Source organism: Cebidichthys violaceus, unplaced genomic scaffold, assembly GCF_023349555.1.
Source record: "Cebidichthys violaceus isolate CVI_PGR_0920_01 unplaced genomic scaffold, fCebVio1.0.p SCAF_1, whole genome shotgun sequence".
Taxonomy (NCBI): Eukaryota; Metazoa; Chordata; class Actinopteri; order Perciformes; family Stichaeidae; genus Cebidichthys; species Cebidichthys violaceus.
In genome coordinates this window covers 23,711,527-23,732,130 of record NW_027176262.1, presented here as the reverse complement: position 1 = coordinate 23,732,130, position 20,604 = coordinate 23,711,527, and the positions used below count along the sequence as shown (strand labels likewise).

The window sequence follows — 20,604 nt, the reverse complement described above, 5'->3', positions numbered from 1 at the left end:
TTCATCCCCCAGTTGTCATGTTTGCAGGACATAACTTGTGTTGTCACACAACGTGCAACCGCACTGAGCTCTGTGAGCGTTTTCCTGAACGTCCATGTGCTCAGAGACTTCAGGAGTGACCGCCACACTTAGGTCTGTCTGATGGAGCCATCTCTATCGGATCAGCCATGAAACATCCACAGGTTCAAATCACACGATCTGGGCCGCACCACCAAAACCCGTGAGAGCGCCGGCTGTAACGTGACGCTCCAGTTTTAACACTGGCAGGAAAGCGAAGCCCTCATCAAAGGCAGTGCTGCGACAAAAAGGCAGAAAGCTCAATTTTAAGACTGTTTATTTGTTGTGGTTTATGACGCTTGCGGTACAGATTATTAGATGTAGATTGTTAAAAGAATGAGGTTTGTTTCTCAAGGTGATTTCTTCATTTTTTTTTCAATTTTGAAGCATCTGTCTGCATCTTTTGCTGGGCTGGAAACTTGTGAACATTCCCAGGTGAGCAGGGAAAACAACAGGCCGGCCTACTGTTTACATATGAGACCCAAAGCATGTGTGAAGAGAACAAGCAGTGAGGAGCTCTGCTTGTCTTCAACATGACCGTCAGAGGACACTGTAGACACTGTTGTATTTCACACAGTTCACGTATCCGCATGCATACACACCGAGGAATTCAAGATCAGATACAGACAAAGCATCCAAAAATACACTGGATGAGCTACGTGAAAACTGAATTTGGTTTAAATGAATATTCAAGCAGACAAATAAAGTTATTGTGAAAAGTCAAAGGAAGAAGTGGAGGGTTTTTCAATTCTTAATTGTTGACTGGATTATTTACTGTACACTCTCTGTCACAGTAGTTATTCTGTCACATAAAGTTTTGACAATTTGATCCGATCCACAATCCATAAGTGAGCAACGAGACAGACGTCAGTGTTCGGAGGTAATCGTGGCGCTGTGCTGCCCCCCTGTGCTCGCCGTGTCACGCTGCAGCACATCGGACTCAAATTATGAATACGCAATATAATCAACTTATAAATGATGATGTAGTGTTATAGATTAGCATGTAAAGTACAATTAGCGTCACCTTTTCCAGATGCAACATCGAAGGGATGCTCACACACACACACAGGAGTTGTAACAGAGTACCTTTTTGAAGGTTGAATGAATGTTATGCAAAAGAAAATGTATTCAGACATCCAGTCAGCATTACATTAATGCTTTCATTACAGTTTTAACTGCCACTGCTCTGCCCACTTGCCTTATTTTGTACTTATGGACTGTTGTAACCTAATGCATTAGAAGAATAGACGTATTCCCACAACTTGACAGTTATTTAAAGACAACAAATGTCTGTCCTGTCAGACTAAATATAGCTTCAATCTTGTGTTATTTAGATCTTCGCTAAATCTAAGGGTGACATTTCCTTTCAACATTAGGGTGTGTGAGGCTCCTGATATACCAATAATAACCATTATTTGCACAAACATTCTCAAAGCAAAGTTGCAGAACTGCGTCACAGGAGAACGGACAAACAACCCACATCAAAACAATGAGATAACAGAGATGATTGTGACGAGAGGAAGAGGTTTGATCCATAGAAGGACACCCAAGACCACTAATATCAAAACCAAGCATGCAGACTCATATGTATTAAAACTGACAAATGGATCATTAATCATCTACTTCTTTAATTATTTTACAGATTCCTACCGTCGTAGAATAAGTCGTCTTTGATTTAGTTGTTTCTTTGTTTTCTTTTTAAATGTTCTAATGAATATTGTGATACAAGGAAGCGTGAGTCATCTTACATAAGAACCTATGGACATGCAACATATCGGATATATAGACATTGTCTATTAGACTTCGCTTGAAAAAAAAGAGGTATACACGCATAACAGAACCACAATAAACACTGTGTTATGGTAAAGTTAGTCTCTATATTTCTATATTTTATAGACCCATGTGTGTAAGAATTGTCAATATACTGTAACCTACTTGTAATTTCACCTCCTCTTCATTATAGACTAAAATGTCTTTGTTGAGAATCACCAGGAGAGTTTTGATTTAGTTGTTCCACGACATCAAACAAGGCCACACACATGTCACATTTCTGTTTTATACACACACTCTTTATTGCAGTGTTATTACTGTGACTTCAAGTCAAATTTGAGACGCTTCAAATCGACATCATCAGTTGAAAACATCCAACAAAAAGTCTCATTGAGAGTCAGGCCTGTTGCAGCCTGCTCTGACGTCCAGCATGTCCGCTCCTCAATCAATGCAGGCTTCATCCTCTCATCCAGGCCTCTAGCACTCCTGTGACTGAGCATTTGTGCATCCCCCCCCCCCCCCCCCCCCCCTCCAGCTGGCCTGCGGTCAGTTAGCTCGCACCTGCACCGCAACAGACTCAAGCGGAGCTCCGCGGTGTAACATCTGATTCAGGCTCTGCAGGGGCGGTGTGTGTCGGTGTGTGTCGGTGTGTGTGCAGCCTCTCTTTTTTCCCCCTCTCCACCCAGAGAGCTCAGCAGAGCACAGGCCCGCCATTTCCCCTCCTCGGTGGTCTTCTTCTTGTTTCGCAGCGCTTTAAAGCAGAGCAGCGGCGGCAGCGGCAGCGGCAGGAGGAGGAGGAGGAGGAGGAGGAGGAGGAGGAGAAGCGACGGCGGTGGCGGCGGCGGCGACTGGCGGAGCGGCGGAGGCAGGCAGGAGGAGAGACGCAGGGATCCGGTGTGCCACATCGGGATGAGCGCGAGACATAGACCCGGGTCAGATGAGTCAGCGCGTGGACCCTGCAATCACGGCAGCCCAGAAATCTGACTTAACGGAGCCGAAACCGAAACAATCCAACATTTTTTTTTGATTGTTGTTGTTGTCGGATTCCGCTTCTCTTTATTCCGCCCTCCCCTGGTCCACGTCTGCCATAGCCTAGTTCTGATTTTCTCCACCAAGGTGGGGGACAAATAGGGGGGGGGGAGGGTCCGGCAAGGTTGCGGAGGAGGTGGAGGTTCTTCTTTACTTTTTTTTCTAAAAGGCGAAGGTAAACCCAGACGACATCTTTTAAGGTCTTTTGTTGCGTTGAGCGAGAGAAGATGTCGGGGCAGAGCATTACCGACAGGATAACCGCAGCCCAGCACAGTGTAACGGGATCCGCCGTGTCGAAAACAGTATGCAAGGCCACCACTCACGAAGTCATGGGCCCGAAGAAGAAACATTTGGATTGTAAGTATATTAAAACAAATAAAAATAAAAACACACACACACACACACACACACACACACACACATACACGAGTGTTAAAACAAATCGCACGCGACAGCGCCGGTTTAGCTGAGTTAAAGCGGCGGAGGGGCTACAAGGCCTCAAAGCCTCACGAGAGGCTAAATGCTAACGCTCGTTCATGTCAGAGAGATTATATTGTTATAACATCGAGCTCAGGCCTTGTTGACATGCTGCTGCTCGTGGCTAAGAGGCGTTCAGAGAAGCTTCGCCCTTTTATTAAGGCTTTTACGTCATTCCCTTCACATTCTTTGTCATACATAGTCAAACTAGCTTGTCTAGCTGTCTGGGTTTTGTTCACCCCTGGTCGCTCGTATGTCGTTCTCACGTCTGCTCCTCGTCGGTTTACAGCTTGAACGTTCAGCAACTTAATTTGGGACACATGTTTATTTGAGCATTTAATCCAACAGTTAAACCTTTTAAAATCAGCGTTGGCTAGTGGGCCTTCCCACAGGCCCCCCCCGACATGACCATTTACAGGAATCCAGTTTCATCTCCCATCATTGGTGCACCTGCAGCAGCACAAGTGTCAGTTTCAGCTCCAGTGATTGAGTAATGTGAGAAGCCGCTGTTCGTCCCGGTGGTGGTCATGATGCTTCACACACACACACACACACACACACACACACACACACACACACACACACACACACACACACACACACACACTTACACACTTACACACTTTGTGGCTGAGTTTCTGCGAGTTTGCTTCCTTCAAACACACACTTTCTGCAGGTACCCTGACGTGAAAGCTCGACTCCTCTTGTGTGATCATTAGTCTGATGCACTCACAGTCAGAGGATTCACTGTCCTCCTGTACTTAAGAGATGCGGTGGTAGATCTTCTGCGTATCGATCTGCACTTGCAAAGGCACGATGGCAGTAATGAAAGTGTTCTTTCTTTTTTTATTTTATTTTTTTATGAAGGCCCTGTGTCATCATAAGAGTTCAATAATAGCGCAGGGAAAAGGTGCACGCTGCGTTTTCAGACTCATGGTGGTTTGTGCGAGTGGAATAGAGCAAATGTCTGATTTATTAAAATGGGAATAATGGAAACTTGTGGTGGATATGTTGGTTTAATGGTAAACGCTGCAGGTTCCACACCTGTTGTGCTGCTCAGGCAACTCCCCCCCCTCCCCCCCGAGGTGAGATGAGTGAAAGTTGGCAGAGTGACACTCCATCCAGCTATCCAGTGTGAGTGACGCGTGTCAGCACACACCAGAGCAGTGTGTGTACGTGGGTAATAACACGTGATACCATGATGGAGGCTGGAGGGCTTGTTATCCACGTTTAGATGGGTTCTTCATGTCAGCTTAATGTTTGTTCTCGTGTCCCCTTCTGACAGGACAGAAGTAATTGTTTTTGTATAATTCTTTAATGGATTGTAAGTATTATTTATGGCCATTTTGTGCCTTTAGCGGAGAGATGATAATACTGTAAATGAGGAGAGCGAGAGATTGAGAACAAGCAGAGCTTAATGAAAGTATTGGAATTATCGGGATGCTTAATGACCGTTGGATATGCTTGACATGTTTTGATGTTAGTGCCAGTATAACACATGAGTTCCTGTCCTTTTGTCATTACCCTACTGTGGGAAATATATATATATATATATATATATATATATATATATATATATATATATATATATATATATATATATATATAAATATATATATATATGTGTGTGTGTGTGTGTGTGTGTGTGTTTTTTAATCGCTAAGCACTTCTTTCATTTAACAAAATAAGCCAAGATTGTTGTCTAAATGCAGGCAGTTGTACGAGACCTTTTCTGGAATTGGCAAAATCTTGATTTAAATCAGTAAAATCAATAAAGTCCAATAATAATAATAATTTCATTTTTATACTCTCAAATGTCAATATTGGAATCAGCCTCATAAATCCTGTAGTGGTCGGGCTAAAGGCCTAAAACCTGCTGCACTCACTTATCCTGAATGGTACGGGCTGGGCAGGAATTCAGTGAAAGCATTTTCAATCCATCATTGTTTACATCCATGTTTCCTCGCTTTCCTTCTTTCCTTCCTTTCCTCCTTTCCTTGCTGTGTATGCTGTCGTGTCACCTCCACCTGTTGATCCGTGGAGTCCTGTTAAAAGCCCACAGAGAGCCTTGAAATAAACACGATTATGAACCAGTGCTACAAATGCTTTGAGCTACCAAAACAGTATGACGGTTTGACACCCAGCCGCACACATAATTAGTGCTGCTGTGTGATAAATCAATGTTGTTATAAACTGTTCTGTTTACTTTGAGATTGGGGTCGTATTGTGACTCTATGATCACACTGCAGTATGAAATAATATCTGTTAAAGAGGAACAATGTTAGTTTTTGATGTTTTCAGTTTCACATGTAAATAGTTTTTGTATATTGGAACACACCTTCTCATCAATAGAAAACATATTTTCCAGAAGACATATTAATAATCCTGAATGGATTAATTGTGATTGAAACCAGTCTTGATGGTGATTGACACATGGACGCGTGTGCGTCCATGAATTAATTAGTTTAGAAGTCATTCACGTCAACCGCTGTGAATACTTAGCGGGCTGATTGTAACACGACAGAGCCGTTGGTGTAGTCTCCTTCCTCCTCTTCCTCCCTCCTCTTCCTCCCTCCTACTCGTCTCCTCTCCGTCATCTTCTTCTCTGGGCGGTTCAGCCGCTCGTGCTAACATGCTAACATGCTAGCTGCTGCCTCTCTGAAAGGTTATCCTGTCCTACTTTGGAGTCCCTCCGCCTTTTTGAAAAGTCAAATATAGGACAGAAGAGGAGGCCCAATTACCTCGTCGGTGTGATCAGCGCCGTGAATGGCGAGGGTCTTTAGCACTCTGACTGACACCATTCAAGCGGCGCAGTGATGTAGGGCGAACATGTGAGCGGAGGAAGTGGGGCAGAACATGCGTGGTTAACATCTTAATGCCTTGCTCTTCATGTTGCCTTTAACAGTCAAAGCGAGGGACACCAGGACCTGCTGGTGCTACAGAGGTCCTTGATTGCATTGATTGGGGATCTGCTGTTTTAAGTAGAAGACGTCCTTTCTTTAACGCACTGTTGCAGCATTTTACTCAAATGTACTGTGTAGTCAGGTGGCACTAGTGATTATATTCATTGTCTTTTAATCTGTCGGGTTATTTCTTTAATTAGTCGATCAATCATTTAGACTATGAAATGTCAGAAATAAGTGAAAAATAGCCGAGTTAAAGCTACCTTTGAGAACACTGAGGTCATATTTTTATACATGTTGGTGATTTGTAATGATGTGAGGAGTCAGCATTCTACAATCACATACATACTACACATGTCAAGTTTGTTTGTTTTAACACGTTACTCAATTATTATTTTTTTAAACTGTTAAATGAATATACATATATATACATATATTTAGTTTATAGTTGTATAAAATGGAGAAAAGCTGCAAATCCTCACATTTAACAAGCTTTAAGCAACACATGTTTGACGTCACTTAAATAGTCAATAGGTTTTTCAATTAGTAATTAATAATGTATAATTGTCTCAGCCCTGATTCAGTGCAGTTTCCTACTGAACTGATTGTGTTGTGAACTGAAGATGTCCAACTTTTTAGTTCTTAACAGACGAAAAGTGGTTTCTGAACAAAGTCTAGATTTGTATCCGTCTGCTCTCTACACAATGTTAGGATGTTATTACAACTGGTATATTGAAGAGGAGCTGTGATCGCGATCTCGTGATGAACTTCTCTTCTTCTTCTGCTTCAGATTTGATCCACTGCACCAACGAGATGAACGTGAACATTCCCCAACTGGCCGACTCGCTGTTTGAGAGGACCACCAACACCAGCTGGGTGGTCGTGTTTAAGTCTCTTATCACCACACACCACCTCATGGTCTACGGCAACGAGGTGAGGCGCCTCCGCGGGCGGCTTGAGCGTCAGCGCATTATAAATAATACTCGGTTTTTAACCATTTTCCTCTTTTCTTGCAGCGTTTTGTTCAGTACTTGGCTTCAAGGAATACACTATTCAACCTCAGTAATTTTTTGGACAAAAGTGGGTTACAAGGTAGCGACTTCACGGCGGTTTTTAACATCGGTTCAGAGGTAAATTCAGAATTTATGCACAGTGTAAAAAATGTAAATGTTCCTTCTTCTTCCTTTGTCTTCCAGGTTATGACATGTCCACATTTATCAGGCGGTACAGTCGATACCTGAACGAGAAAGCCGTTTCGTACCGACAGGTCGCATTTGACTTCACAAAAGTTAAACGCGGGTAAGGAGTAATTATATTATTATTATTATTATACAGTATTAAACATGTATTTCTTCATGTTGATTATTGATTAACGTCGTCAGTAGTTTTATAATTCATCAACTAATCATTTTGTCTAAAAAGAAATGTCGGTCATACCATTTAAAATGTGATGTCTTCAAATGACTTGTTGTGTTTGACCAACAGTTTAATATTAATGAATTAATATTAATATAAGATATTCAGTTTACTATGATAAAAAACTGAGAAACGCAGAAAATGTTGAGAGGCAGGAAACAGCATTTTCATTTTGATCACTTTGATTAATGACTTCAAGGATTACCGGCTATCAAACGAGTCTTATTGGTTCATCAAATCATCACTTTATAATTTTAGGATTTGGTGCTGTTCTTTGTCGTATGTAAACTGAAAATCTTTTGGGGGTTTGGACTGTTCCTGCTAAACAAGACATCTGAAGACGTCACCGTGGGCCGTGGACATTTAGAGTTAATTAATTCTGTCCGTTATCGTGTTTTAAGAGCCACATTGCTCATCTGTCTCTCTGTCTCCTCTCTATCCTCCCTCCCTCCTTCTCCTCTCTTATCTTCCCTCCCTCCTTGTCCTCTCCTATCTTCCCTCCCTCCTCGGTGCCCTCTCCTGCTCCGACTCTCCATGCGTCCACACAGGGTGGATGGCGTAATGAGGACCATGAATACAGAGAAGCTGCTCAAGACTATCCCCATTATTCAGAACCAGATGGATGCGCTCCTGGATTTCAATGTGAGTTTAAGGTGAAGCCTCCTGCAGCTCTGCAGCTCGTGGTAGAATATAAACCGAGCTGCTGCTCTGAAGTGTTGGGACCGCAACGAGGCTGCGTTATCCTAGTTCACAGGCTTCGTCTTTTCTACGTCAACAAACCGCTGTGGAGAAGCTGTAAGATAAACGATTGCTTTCCCTCAGGTCAATGCCAACGAGTTGACTAATGGAGTCATCAATGCAGCCTTCATGCTCCTCTTCAAAGACTCCATCAGGCTCTTTGCTGCTTATAACGAAGGCATTATCAACCTGCTCGGTAAGACCGCTTTCACTGAGAAACCGTTCTCTTTCGGCTCATTTTGTCATTTTGGTCATTCCAATTTCTTTGTTTTCACCAAATAGAGAAATACTTTGACATGAAGAAGACTCAGTGTAAAGAAGGTTTGGACATTTACAAGAAGTTTCTCACCCGAATGACCCGGATATCAGAGTTCCTCAAAGTAGCGGAGGTAAGTCGCACTAAAAGGACGCACACCGCCGTCGCGAATGAACGTCGCAGCGACGCGATTGTAACTTGGGTTTTCTTTTCCTCGTTTTAACAGCAGGTGGGCATCGACCGAGGAGACATTCCAGACCTGTCGCAGGTGAGCAGCGACCCGTCAAAGCAGTGTGAAGTCACTGAGTCTTTATAGGAAGCCTTCCCCGGCTCTCTGTCTCTTAGTTCCAGCTCTAATCGCTCTTTTATCATCAGTTTGTCTTTGTCCAACTAGAGAGTAGCACACCAACACAAATGTTCTTTAAGAGGAGACACTTTGCATGATTTCCTTCTCGAGCGCATGTTTGCCAGAGGAGGTGGTCTTCTTCTTCTTCTTCTTCTCCTGTTTCTTCTTCTTCTGTTTCTTCTTCTTCTCCTGTTTCTTCTTCTCCTTCTTCTTCTTCTTCTTCTTCTTCTTTCCCTTCCCTCCTTCTCCTCCCTCTGTCTACAGTAAATAAAGGTGTTGTCCACACTAAGTGTTTTAAAGTAATCACAGTAATTGCGATCCACCCAGTAAACCTGCACAGTGACAGTTAGATGTTTTCCTATTTAAAAAATAAATTGCACATCCTGTCGTGTTGTGCTGCGGGGGAACCGACATTTATTTCACCCTGGAGAACTGCAACTAAAACGCATTCCCCCTTCTGACTGTCACCACCTTTATATTCTGTATTTTCCCCTTTATCTTTCCACTTTAGTTCACAGTTTGTGTAAGTACTATCATTTCACTCTTCCTCTATGTCCGTGACTTGCTTCGGTGTTGTCTTTTTGCATGCCTCTGCTCCGACTCCTGTCTCCTACACGGTGGTGAAAAGCAGTTGAAGGACAAAACACTCGCTGTGGTAAACTCTGATCACTCTGGTCACGTTGTTGAGGTGTGAACCGGTGTGTAGCTCATCTCCTGTGATGTGGCTCCTCCCCCCCCCCCGTTGTGCTTAGACACGGCCGGTTCAACAACAACAACGCCCCGGTTGTTGAAAAGTGCCGTGGTGCAGTACGTCATCCCACACAGATGTTACTCTCATCTAAAGTAGCTTTGTTTTTGGGCTGGAATGCAACGCAGTAATCGATCAGCGGTGGGTAACTGATAGTCCAAAGTTTGTGGAGCTAAACCTCTCCTCCTCTTCATAGACATTCAGTGTCTGTGTGGTGCATTTCACAGTGTGTTGTCTATCTTGGTTGCCCACCACTGTCTTTTATGGTCTTGATGTCCATGCAGACGACGTCCCCTGTGTCTCAGGAAGTTGCTGACTGTGTGTTTTCTGTCACGACAGGCTCCCAGTAGCCTCCTAGAAGCTCTGGAGCAGCACTTGGCCTCCTTAGAAGGCAAAAAGGTCAAAGACTCCACCGCAGCCAGCAGGTACATCCATCCTCCCGTCATCCGTTCCTTGAATCTCAGCGACAGCCTTTCCACGTATTTTGCTCCATGTTTTAAAGTTGTATTAGACCGTGCTGCATCTAGTCAATGAATCGGTCAAACCGTATAGACAGGATGGAGATGTCATAATATTTGTGTCTTTCCCTGCAGGGCCAGCACTCTGTCCAATGCGGTGTCATCACTGGCGAGCACGGGGATGTCTTTCACTAAAGTGGACGAGCGGGAGAAGCAGGCAGCTCTCGAAGAGGAACAGGCTCGACTCAAAGCCCTGAAGGTGGCCTTGCTGTTTCATACCAAAGAGGCCGCCGCGCACTTCAGGATGCACTGGGGTTGCCTGTATGTTTGAACTAGAGTCTCTCTCTCACTCAGGAACAGAGGCTCAAAGAGCTCTCCAAGAGGCCCTCCTTCGCTACCACGGACACGTCGCCGATCTCCACCACAGGGGGCACTATCAGCACCGCGCCGGCCATCGACCTCTTCTCCACGCCCAGCTGCTCCAACGGGTACAGCTTACATACGCGGTGTATACCGCCTCTAGTGATGAAAGCTGTTTTTCAGTATCATTTTGAAAGGACACCCACATTTAGACCATGTTTGTGAGGCTGTGGTCAGACTGCAGGCGAATCCGGACCGTCTGCGCCGTTATTTGCAAGTCGTCAGCTCGGATTTGTGTGTCCAGACTTTGTAAAAATCCGTCTAGATACAATCTGGATATGCTAAAAGCTGACTCGGGCTGGTAGTCTGAACAAGGCCTTAGACAAAGACTGTAACCATTTTACTTTGGATTTCTTTTTCAGGCTTCTGCTCAGAAACTGTGCTCGTAACGGGGTAAAATATTTCGTCTGCTTTCCTTTTTTTCTCTGCAGTGCAGTGAAGATGGAGAGCGACCTTTTTGACCTGCAGTCAACTTTCCAGCCCTCCATGCAGTCCGGCTCAACGGGGCTTCCAGCGGCCACAGCGTGGGCAGGTAAAGAGCCGCCTCCTCAGCGCCTCCAGCCAACATCTGTGCTTCTGAACTTTCTGGACTTTTTTTTTTCTGCATGCTCTTCTTTTTCTTCTTCTTCTTGTTGTCTGACTCTTCCTCTCCACTCTTTTTTTTTCTGTCTTTGTCTTTTTGTCTCTGTCTCTCTTTCCTCCGCCTGCCTAGATCCTTTCACCTCTGCTGAAGCTGGAGATGAATCCATGCCAAACCTTAACCCTTTCCTCTCAAAACTCGTTGTCGATGCCGCTCACTTACCTGTCGTGTCTTCGGACGGTGTTAGCTTTTCCTCTAGGACGTCCGGTCATGAAATGTTTGGTGGTAACGACTCATTTTGTTTCTCCTCAAAAGTCTCGTCGCACTTGTTCATTTCTCTGTTGTCACTTATGAGCATGACTAGCCTGCATGTTTACTGTGCTGAACGTTGATTGTCTGTTCTCTAAATTAACTTCTTTTGTCTGTTTGCACAATGATCCTCATCGCAGTTCATACCAAGCTCAAGTGATGTTACAAATTACAAGTGAATGTGTCAACCGGGGCCCTCCATGTCCCGCTATAGAGGCCATACAACCATTGTTGCTTCACAGTTCATCTTCTCTCTTTTTAATGATGTTGCATTGTAATACAAACATGCCGTAGAGATTTTTTAAGTTGATACCTGTTCTACTTTTACCAACCTTATTTTTGATTCTCCAGATCGTTACAATCCCTTTATTGACACAAACTCATCCGTTTCAACCAATTACAAACGCACAGTGCGGATAGAACACTCCATCTCAGGTACTATGATGGATCACCATCTCAGCCTATGTTTCCTGAGCCCTGGCAAACATAGGCTCCTATGCAATACACCCAGGGCTCTTATGTTCATATGTATTGTAGAAATGTGGTCATAAACTAATAGAAAGGAACATTTTTTTTTTTTGTGGAAAATATAGTTATTCGCTGTCTTGCCTAGAGTTAGCTGAGAAGATTCTAACACTCGCACCTGTTGGTTTTTATCTGCTACTACACACTGTCAGTACAGCAGCTTCATTTTAAACCTTTTGGAGAGCGCTAGGCTAGCTGTTTCCACCCGTTTCCGGTCTTTATGCTAAGCTAACTAGCTGCTGCCTGCAGCGTTCGTGACTGTCGTCTTCTCGTCTAACTCTCGGCAAGAATACTCAATAAGCATATTTCCCAAAATGTCAAACTATTCCTTTAGTCCCTTCCTCTTGGTTGCTACAACACTGTTCTGCACTATTGTATCCTTCTACATCTCTTACACTTGACTTAAAAACACACAGAATTTAACAACTACAGACTTGTTAGTCGTGTTAGCTGTCTCCTTCCTGCCTGTACTGCTGTCATTTCCAACCCGTCGCTTTGGCCTCGGCCTTGAAACGCCTTTTTCTTTTGCTCTCTGTCTTCCTCTCTCTCTCTCTCTCTCTCTCTCTCTCTCTTTGTCTTCTTCATCCTGCTTTGCTGTGGCGTGTCAGACTCCTTCTGTGGTCCAGCATCCATTGCCCAGCACCAGGCTCCCTTCCCCACTGAGCCCTCTACTGTAGCAGGTCTATTCAGAGGTACTGGCGGCTCTCTCCAGCTCATTCAGCAGTAGATCGATGCTAGTTGTCTGTTCAGTAAGGAAAGCGGTGGTATTCAGCTCTCTGTTTAATTAACCAGGTGATTGATATATGGACACTGTGCTCACGCGGGCCAGTGCAGAAACCAGAAGTCCAAGCGGTGGTCACTTTTGAGCTCACGTAACGTCTTCTCTCTCTTCTCTACTGAAGGATACTCGACGCCACAGGGCCCTCCGCCACAGTCAGCAGGGGGACTCCAAGTGGACTTTGAGTCTGTTTTTGGAGCCAAAGCAGCAGGCAACAGCCTCAATTCTGATGGTGAGGATCTTGTATTTACATACAAGTGAACATGCAATACCTGTGCAATGAGTTTCTGGGGTTTTAGTGCAGTAGACGTAGTCTCTGTAGTCTGCAAATGATTGATCAAAAGGCCAGTCTCGCGTGAAGCCTTGTTCCAATATTTGATAAGAAACTACATCAAATAAAAGTCACTCAGCTGAGAAAATAAGTCAAACACAGAAGCTTTTAAGAAGCAAATTAGTACGGCCCAGTGGTGTTATGGGCCGCATACCACGGAGACGTACACAGCGGCGTGTGTGACGGTTTGTTTCAGAGCGCTGTATCTTGAGACACACCTGCTACACCGTCTCATACGTCTCCAGGCTGCTGTCCTCCTCCCCGCACTATTCTTACCACCTCTACAAGATTCCGCAAACAGCCGAAAAGTGCATATTGTCACCGTTTAATGCTGACTGATCTCCTCTAAAACCATCGCTGCACTGCAAAAGAATCTCTAAACAAGTTATTTTGTTTATTGTTGAATCCATAATGATCTTAGAATATTGCTAATAGAGCCCACACCTTGCCACCTCATGCTAAAATGTACTTACGTCTCATTACCTTTAATAAAAATAGAATGAACTAACCCTAAGCACCTTGAGCTCTCTAAGCTCTCTTGTTTTTGTAGCATCTAGCTCTTGTTCCTTCAGTTTAGATGCACTTATTGTAAGTCATTTAGGACAAAAGCTAAATGAATGTAATGCAGGACTAAACTAAACCGTACCAAAACAAAAAGGCTTCTTTAAAACATGTATGATATATTGTAGCAGCCTATTCTGTCCTCATAGATCTTTGTTTAGGTTTTAATAAAAGACAGGTCTTGAAGAAGGAGCTTATTAAAACTGATGTTTTTGTAGCATCAATGTATTCGCAGCAGAAAACTGAGCGCTGATATTCATAACAGTTGAGTGGCGTTCGCCATCACTCCCTCTCTCTCTCCTCTCATTTCCTGTCTCGTCTCACGGTTAGAATGCACCAAAGATAAGACAATAAAGAGCAGAAACTCTGTCAGGGAGAGAGAGATAAAGTCCTGGACTCATTTCCATCATTTCTTATTGTGAAACTACCAACTGACAGAATGCAGAATGCCTAAAATAGGTTTATTATCCGCGTGTCTTGTCAGATATTTCTGGAGGCATCCTGAAACCGACTCTCGCCGGCTCCTGCCAGGCGTCCGGTCAGCTGCCAGAGAAGCTGGTGTCGGACGACCTCGACTCCTCCCTGGCCAACCTTGTCGGCAGTGAGTGTGACGCTCAACAACAAAAAAAAAGAAACGTGTGAAAGCACGTTTTTATTAAGGCACGAAACGGACAAAACATTTGTAGATAGGCAGCTTATAAATTGTTTTCTTTCTCTTTTTAGATCTCGGCATTGGGAATGGTACTATGAAAAAGTAAGTGATGCAACAGCGCTCTGTGTCTTTAACACACACACACACACACACACACACACACTCTGCTGCACAGAAACAGCAGCAGCTTTGTGCTTTCAGGGCAGTCACAAGCTGGTGCTAACATCAACTGTCTTAATCTGCAGTGACATGCACTGGAGTCAGCCGGGGGAGAAGAGGATGACCGGCGGCACCAACTGGCAGCCCAAAGCAGCGCCGAGCACGACCTGGAACCCCGTCTCCATGGTGACACAGAGATCTCTAACCGTAGTGCTCATCATATGAGTTCTGCTCCTGCTGCATTCTTGTCTTCATTTTACTGCCCATATAAATCCAGGTGTTGTAACGGTAGGCTGTCATTCGTGTTCTTACTGGGCCTGTTTGTGTCTCCGCAGCCATCGTCAGTCATGGCCTTCCCTGCTACCACGCCCACAGGCATGATGGGATATGGCATGGTCAGTATGACGACACATATGTGTGTATAGTTTGTGTAGCTCATGGTCAGTATGAGGACACATATGTGTGTATAGAGTGTGTGTAGCTCATGGTCAGTATGACGACACATATGTGTGTATAGTGTGTGTAGCTCATGGTCAGTATGAGGACACATATGTGTGTATAGAGTGTGTAGCTCATGGTCAGTATGACGACACATATGTGTGTATAGAGTGTGTAGCTCATGGTCAGTATGAGGACACATACGTGTGTATAGAGTGTGTAGCTCATGGTCAGTATGAGGACACATACGTGTGTATAGAGTGTGTAGCTCATGGTCAGTATGAGGACACATACGTGTGTATAGAGTGTGTAGCTCATGGTCAGTATGAGGACACATACGTGTGTATAGTGTGTGTAGCTCATGGTCAGTATGAGGACACATACGTGTGTATAGAGTGTGTAGCTCATGGTCAGTATGAGGACACATACGTGTGTATAGAGTGTGTAGCTCATGGTCAGTATGAGGACACATACGTGTGTATAGTGTGTGTAGCTCATGGTCAGTATGAGGACACATACGTGTGTATAGAGTGTGTAGCTCATGGTCAGTATGAGGACACATACGTGTGTATAGAGTGTGTAGCTCATGGTCAGTATGAGGACACATACGTGTGTATAGAGTGTGTAGCTCATGGTCAGTATGAGGACACATACGTGTGTATAGAGTGTGTAGCTCATGGTCAGTATGAGGACACATACGTGTGTATAGAGTGTGTAGCTCATGGTCAGTATGAGGACACATACGTGTGTATAGAGTGTGTAGCTCATGGTCAGTATGAGGACACATACGTGTGTATAGAGTGTGTAGCTCATGGTCAGTATGAGGACACATACGTGTGTATAGTGTGTGTAGCTCATGGTCAGTATGAGGACACATACGTGTGTATAGTGTGTGTAGCTCATGGTCAGTATGAGGACACATATGTGTGTATAGAGTGTGTAGCTCATGGTCAGTATGACGACACATATGTGTGTATAGAGTGTGTAGCTCATGGTCAGTATGAGGACACATGTGTGTATAGAGTGTGTAGCTCATGGTCAGTATGACGACACATATGTGTGTATAGAGTGTGTAGCTCATGGTCAGTATGAGGACACATATGTGTGTATAGAGTGTGTAGCTCATGGTCAGTATGAGGACACATATGTGTGTATAGAGTGTGTAGCTCATGGTCAGTATGAGGACACATATGTGTGTATAGAGTGTGTAGCTCATGGTCAGTATGAGGACACATATGTGTGTATAGAGTGTGTAGCTCATGGTCAGTATGACGACACATATGTGTGTATAGAGTGTGTGTAGCTCATGGTCAGTATGACGACACATACGTGTGTATAGTGTGTGTAGCTCATGGTCAGTATGAGGACACATATGTGTGTATAGAGTGTGTAGCTCATGGTCAGTATGAGGACACATACGTGTGTATAGAGTGTGTAGCTCATGGTCAGTATGACGACACATACGTGTGTATAGAGTGTGTAGCTCATGGTCAGTATGAGGACACATACGTGTGTATAGTGTGTGTAGCTCATGGTCAGTATGACGACACATACGTGTGTATAGTGTGTGTAGCTCATGGTCAGTATGAGGACACATACGTGTGTATAGAGTGTGTAGCTCATGGTCAGTATGAGGACACATACGTGTGTATAGAGTGTGTAGCTCATGGTCAGTATGACGACACATACGTGTGTATAGAGTGTGTGTAGCTCATGGTCAGTATGACGACACATACGTGTGTATAGAGTGTGTGTAGCTCATGGTCAGTATGACGACACATACGTGTGTATAGAGTGTGTAGCTCATGGTCAGTATGAGGACACATACGTGTGTATAGAGTGTGTAGCTCATGGTCAGTATGAGGACACATACGTGTGTATAGTGTGTGTAGCTCATGGTCAGTATGAGGACACATACGTGTGTATAGAGTGTGTAGCTCATGGTCAGTATGAGGACACATACGTGTGTATAGAGTGTGTAGCTCATGGTCAGTATGAGGACACATACGTGTGTATAGTGTGTGTAGCTCATGGTCAGTATGAGGACACATACGTGTGTATAGAGTGTGTAGCTCATGGTCAGTATGACGACACATACGTGTGTATAGTGTGTGTAGCTCATGGTCAGTATGAGGACACATACGTGTGTATAGAGTGTGTAGCTCATGGTCAGTATGAGGACACATACGTGTGTATAGAGTGTGTAGCTCATGGTCAGTATGAGGACACATACGTGTGTATAGAGTGTGTAGCTCATGGTCAGTATGAGGACACATACGTGTGTATAGAGTGTGTAGCTCATGGTCAGTATGAGGACACATACGTGTGTATAGAGTGTGTAGCTCATGGTCAGTATGAGGACACATATGTGTGTATAGAGTGTGTAGCTCATGGTCAGTATGAGGACACATATGTGTGTATAGTGTGTGTAGCTCATGGTCAGTATGAGGACACATATGTGTGTATAGAGTGTGTAGCTCATGGTCAGTATGAGGACACATATGTGTGTATAGAGTGTGTAGCTCATGGTCAGTATGACGACACATATGTGTGTATAGTGTGTGTAGCTCATGGTCAGTATGAGGACACATATGTGTGTATAGTGTGTGTAGCTCATGGTCAGTATGAGGACACATGTGTGTATAGAGTGTGTAGCTCATGGTCAGTATGACGACACATATGTGTGTATAGAGTGTGTAGCTCATGGTCAGTATGAGGACACATATGTGTGTATAGAGTGTGTAGCTCATGGTCAGTATGAGGACACATATGTGTGTATAGTGTGTGTAGCTCATGGTCAGTATGAGGACACATATGTGTGTATAGAGTGTGTAGCTCATGGTCAGTATGAGGACACATATGTGTGTATAGAGTGTGTAGCTCATGGTCAGTCCTAACCTGTTTTGAACAGAAATGAAGCTGATATTACATTATGATAATTTCAGGCACAAGCTCGTCTTTATTATTATTATTTTTTATTTGGAAATAAACTTGTGGAAGCTAAACATATTCTTTAGCGCTGGTCTTGAGACTAAGAGTTTGAGTAGAACCGTTTGAGTTTGGTGCCCCCTAGTGGCCAATAATCAATTCTAAATTCACAGATAAAGCTGAAACAATTATTTCACTTATTTTTAACAAAACAAGCCACATTTGTACCGATTCCAGCTTCATAAATGATCAGCAGATGAATGATGTTTAATGATAACAATGAAAACAACCTTTACACGTATAAATCCATCTTTAAATCTGTGAAGCGACGGACTTAAATGCACCGTCAGTGAAGTGACGTCTCTCTCGTCTTGTGTGCGCCACGCTGCAGCCTCCGCCGATGGGCTCCATGGGGATGATGAACCCGCCCACCATGATGTACTCCCAGCCCGTGATGAGGCCGCCCAACCCCTTCGGCTCCGTGTCGAGTGCTCAGGTGGGTGCGCGGCAGTGTGACCACGCCGCCGAGCCGATGCACAATGAAGTCAGCATCCTATTTGCGCAGTTATCAGGTTGTGTAAATAGGTGTATCCGTTGTGCCGTGACGTGTGCCATAGTTAGTCACCGTGTAAACGTTGTCAGTGTGAACACTGCTGAAGATGATGACAGTTTTAACAATGGACCCCTTCACTCTCATGAGCCCAACGGGACAAAACTGTGAATCATCTCCCTTGTCTTGACTCCCTGTCCCCCCCCCCCCCCCCCCCCTCCCCCAACAGCTCCTTTTTTAATTAATGAACCCTTCTTTCATACATCGCAGCCTCTCCACACTAATCTCACCCCTCCTTCAGTCTCTGTACTGACTGTCTGACTTCTCCTCTGGTCCTCCTACTTCCTGTATTTCTTCCTGAAATAGCCCTCCGCAGCCTCTAGTCCTTCCAGCCAGAGTCCTCTCCGAGCCCCGGGACAGGACCCGTTTGCACACCTCTCTCTCAAGGATTTCTTGTAGAGCACCTCTTTAGGTACAGCATGCTCTTTGCTAGCGGATGCACCTGCATGTGTTGCACGCCTAGTGCCGATACCCTTCTTTGTTTCCTTTCCTTTCTTTACATACTTGATGCCTTCACCATCTAATTAGATGTATTTTTCTCATTTATTCAGTTTTGTTTTGACCTTTGTTGCTCGGAGTTCTTGCTTGTTTTGACAGATTTGCTGCATCGTTAACTTTAACAGACTAATTCTGACCCTTTTGTCTTCCGCTGTCACCGTTGATTGTTCAAACCTGTTTCCTGTGAATCTTGTATTCTTTGCTGAATTTAACTAATTGATTGTTCGCTAAGCTCCTTCTAAGCTACTGTGAAACCTTTCGCTCTCACATCGCACTTTATAATGATACAGATGGCTATTTTGCAATCATTAATATTAAAAACAATGTAGTCAGACGTAATCTGAAATTAAGAAATTAAGTGAAATCTGCTGCTGACCGGTTCTGATCCGTTATAGCCAGCTATTTAAAGGACACTACCCGCATGATTTGTTTCAACAGGCTGTCTGTGGCTGAAATATGGACTCGTTTTAAAACAAGGGGGGGGGGGGGGAGGGTGTTAAATATGCACTTGAGGGCTGCATGCTACCATGCTAACACACTGAGGCTAACGCTAACAGATCCCAGGGGGAAGTTCAGCTTGATGGTCGATGGAATAAGAGACACCTCTGTTCTTGTATTGCAGTCTTTAGACAGTAGAACGGACTGTTGTGTGTACCATTGCATTTGCAAAATGCACATTTTTTTACTCGTAATAAAAGCAGACGTGTGGCTGTGATCCCAGACAACAATAAGAATCCTCTGAGCGCCGTCGTCTTGGACGAGTCGAATGATCGCGTCCCTCCTACCCTCTAGCTAGTTAGTCCTGAAAGTGTGACGAGGAAGAGAGAAAGAGCACAACCTGCCCACGACCACCACGTCAACCTAAACTGTTCTGCTGTGACTGTTTTCAGCATGCAGTCATTAACGTGTCGCCCGTTGCCTTCTCTTGCAGATGCAGTTCATGTAATTTGAAGAAAAGTGTCTCTCGGAAGATGAAGCACTTTGCAGCAAAAAGCTTTGTCCTCGTTGCAGTCTAACTCCCCCCCCCCCCCCTCCAAAATCCAGACACGACAACACAACGGTGCGGCGACTGTCACAAACCATGGTAACCATGTCTCACACCTTTTCTTCTGTAACTTGTCCGAGACGTGGAGCGATGCTGCTGTCTACACCCCCTTAAAGAGAGGACTCCGTATCTCGTTCTGCAGTGCGGTCTGTGGAGATAGACATGGGCTGCTGAGAAACTTTGATGTTATGTATTTGGAAATACTGTGGTTGGATGTAAAGGCTCGATGTTCAGCGGGGGAGGGGGAGGGGTATGGGAGGAGAAGAGGAGAGCGGTCCCTCCCTTTCTTGATCCGATCATCAGTCATCCGCTCCCTACGGTTTGTTTAACCGTCACTAAGTAGTGATGCTAACGGCGTTTACACCTGTTTAGTTTTCGTCTTTTTTACAGTGTTTACAGTAGACATTCCTTGTGTGTTGTTTGTATTTATTTATGATTATTGGTTTAAGATTGGGAGGAGAAAATAAAATAAAATCTACAGTACATTGAACACCTGTGGGAGTGCTTCAGCATTAAACGAGGATCTCAGACCATCGTTGAGCGGTAGAGTTAAAAACAATAGCTATTATATA

At 44.3% G+C, this 20,604-nt stretch overlaps 1 protein-coding gene across 9 annotated transcripts; it reads left to right on the top strand.

The window, feature by feature from the left end:
- The first annotated feature begins 2,667 nt into the window (after positions 1 to 2,667).
- Positions 2,668 to 20,515, top strand: picalmb (phosphatidylinositol binding clathrin assembly protein b). 9 transcript variants are annotated; one of them, XM_068716208.1, is made up of 23 exons: positions 2,668 to 3,213; positions 7,027 to 7,169; positions 7,253 to 7,328; positions 7,433 to 7,535; positions 8,201 to 8,294; positions 8,475 to 8,586; positions 8,673 to 8,779; positions 8,873 to 8,914; positions 10,080 to 10,165; positions 10,334 to 10,457; positions 10,559 to 10,686; positions 11,050 to 11,150; positions 11,331 to 11,483; positions 11,859 to 11,942; positions 12,641 to 12,724; positions 12,935 to 13,042; positions 14,187 to 14,303; positions 14,426 to 14,456; positions 14,600 to 14,699; positions 14,849 to 14,908; positions 18,271 to 18,375; positions 18,796 to 18,901; positions 19,919 to 20,515. In XM_068716208.1, exons 1-22 carry the CDS (start codon positions 3,084 to 3,086, stop codon positions 18,886 to 18,888), a joined length of 2,181 nt encoding a protein of 726 aa, XP_068572309.1. In that variant the 5' UTR covers positions 2,668 to 3,083; the 3' UTR covers positions 18,889 to 18,901; positions 19,919 to 20,515. The 9 variants fall into 9 exon arrangements, with proteins under 9 accessions (XP_068572309.1, XP_068572301.1, XP_068572337.1 ...); XM_068716200.1 differs by having other exon boundaries at positions 10,553 to 10,686; XM_068716236.1 differs by lacking the exon at positions 11,331 to 11,483 and having other exon boundaries at positions 10,553 to 10,686.
- The last annotated feature ends 89 nt before the right edge of the window (positions 20,516 to 20,604 follow it).

Coding starts and splice junctions, on each gene's coding strand:
- picalmb (XM_068716200.1), top strand. CDS start 3,084: ATGTCGGGGCAGAGCATTACCGACAGGATAACCGCAGCCCAGCACAGT. Junction 10,458..10,552: donor CTCGACTCAAAGCCCTGAAG/GTGGCCTTGCTG, acceptor TCTCTCACTCAG/GAACAGAGGCTCAAAGAGCT. Junction 11,943..12,640: donor GATAGAACACTCCATCTCAG/GTACTATGATGG, acceptor GTGGCGTGTCAG/ACTCCTTCTGTGGTCCAGCA.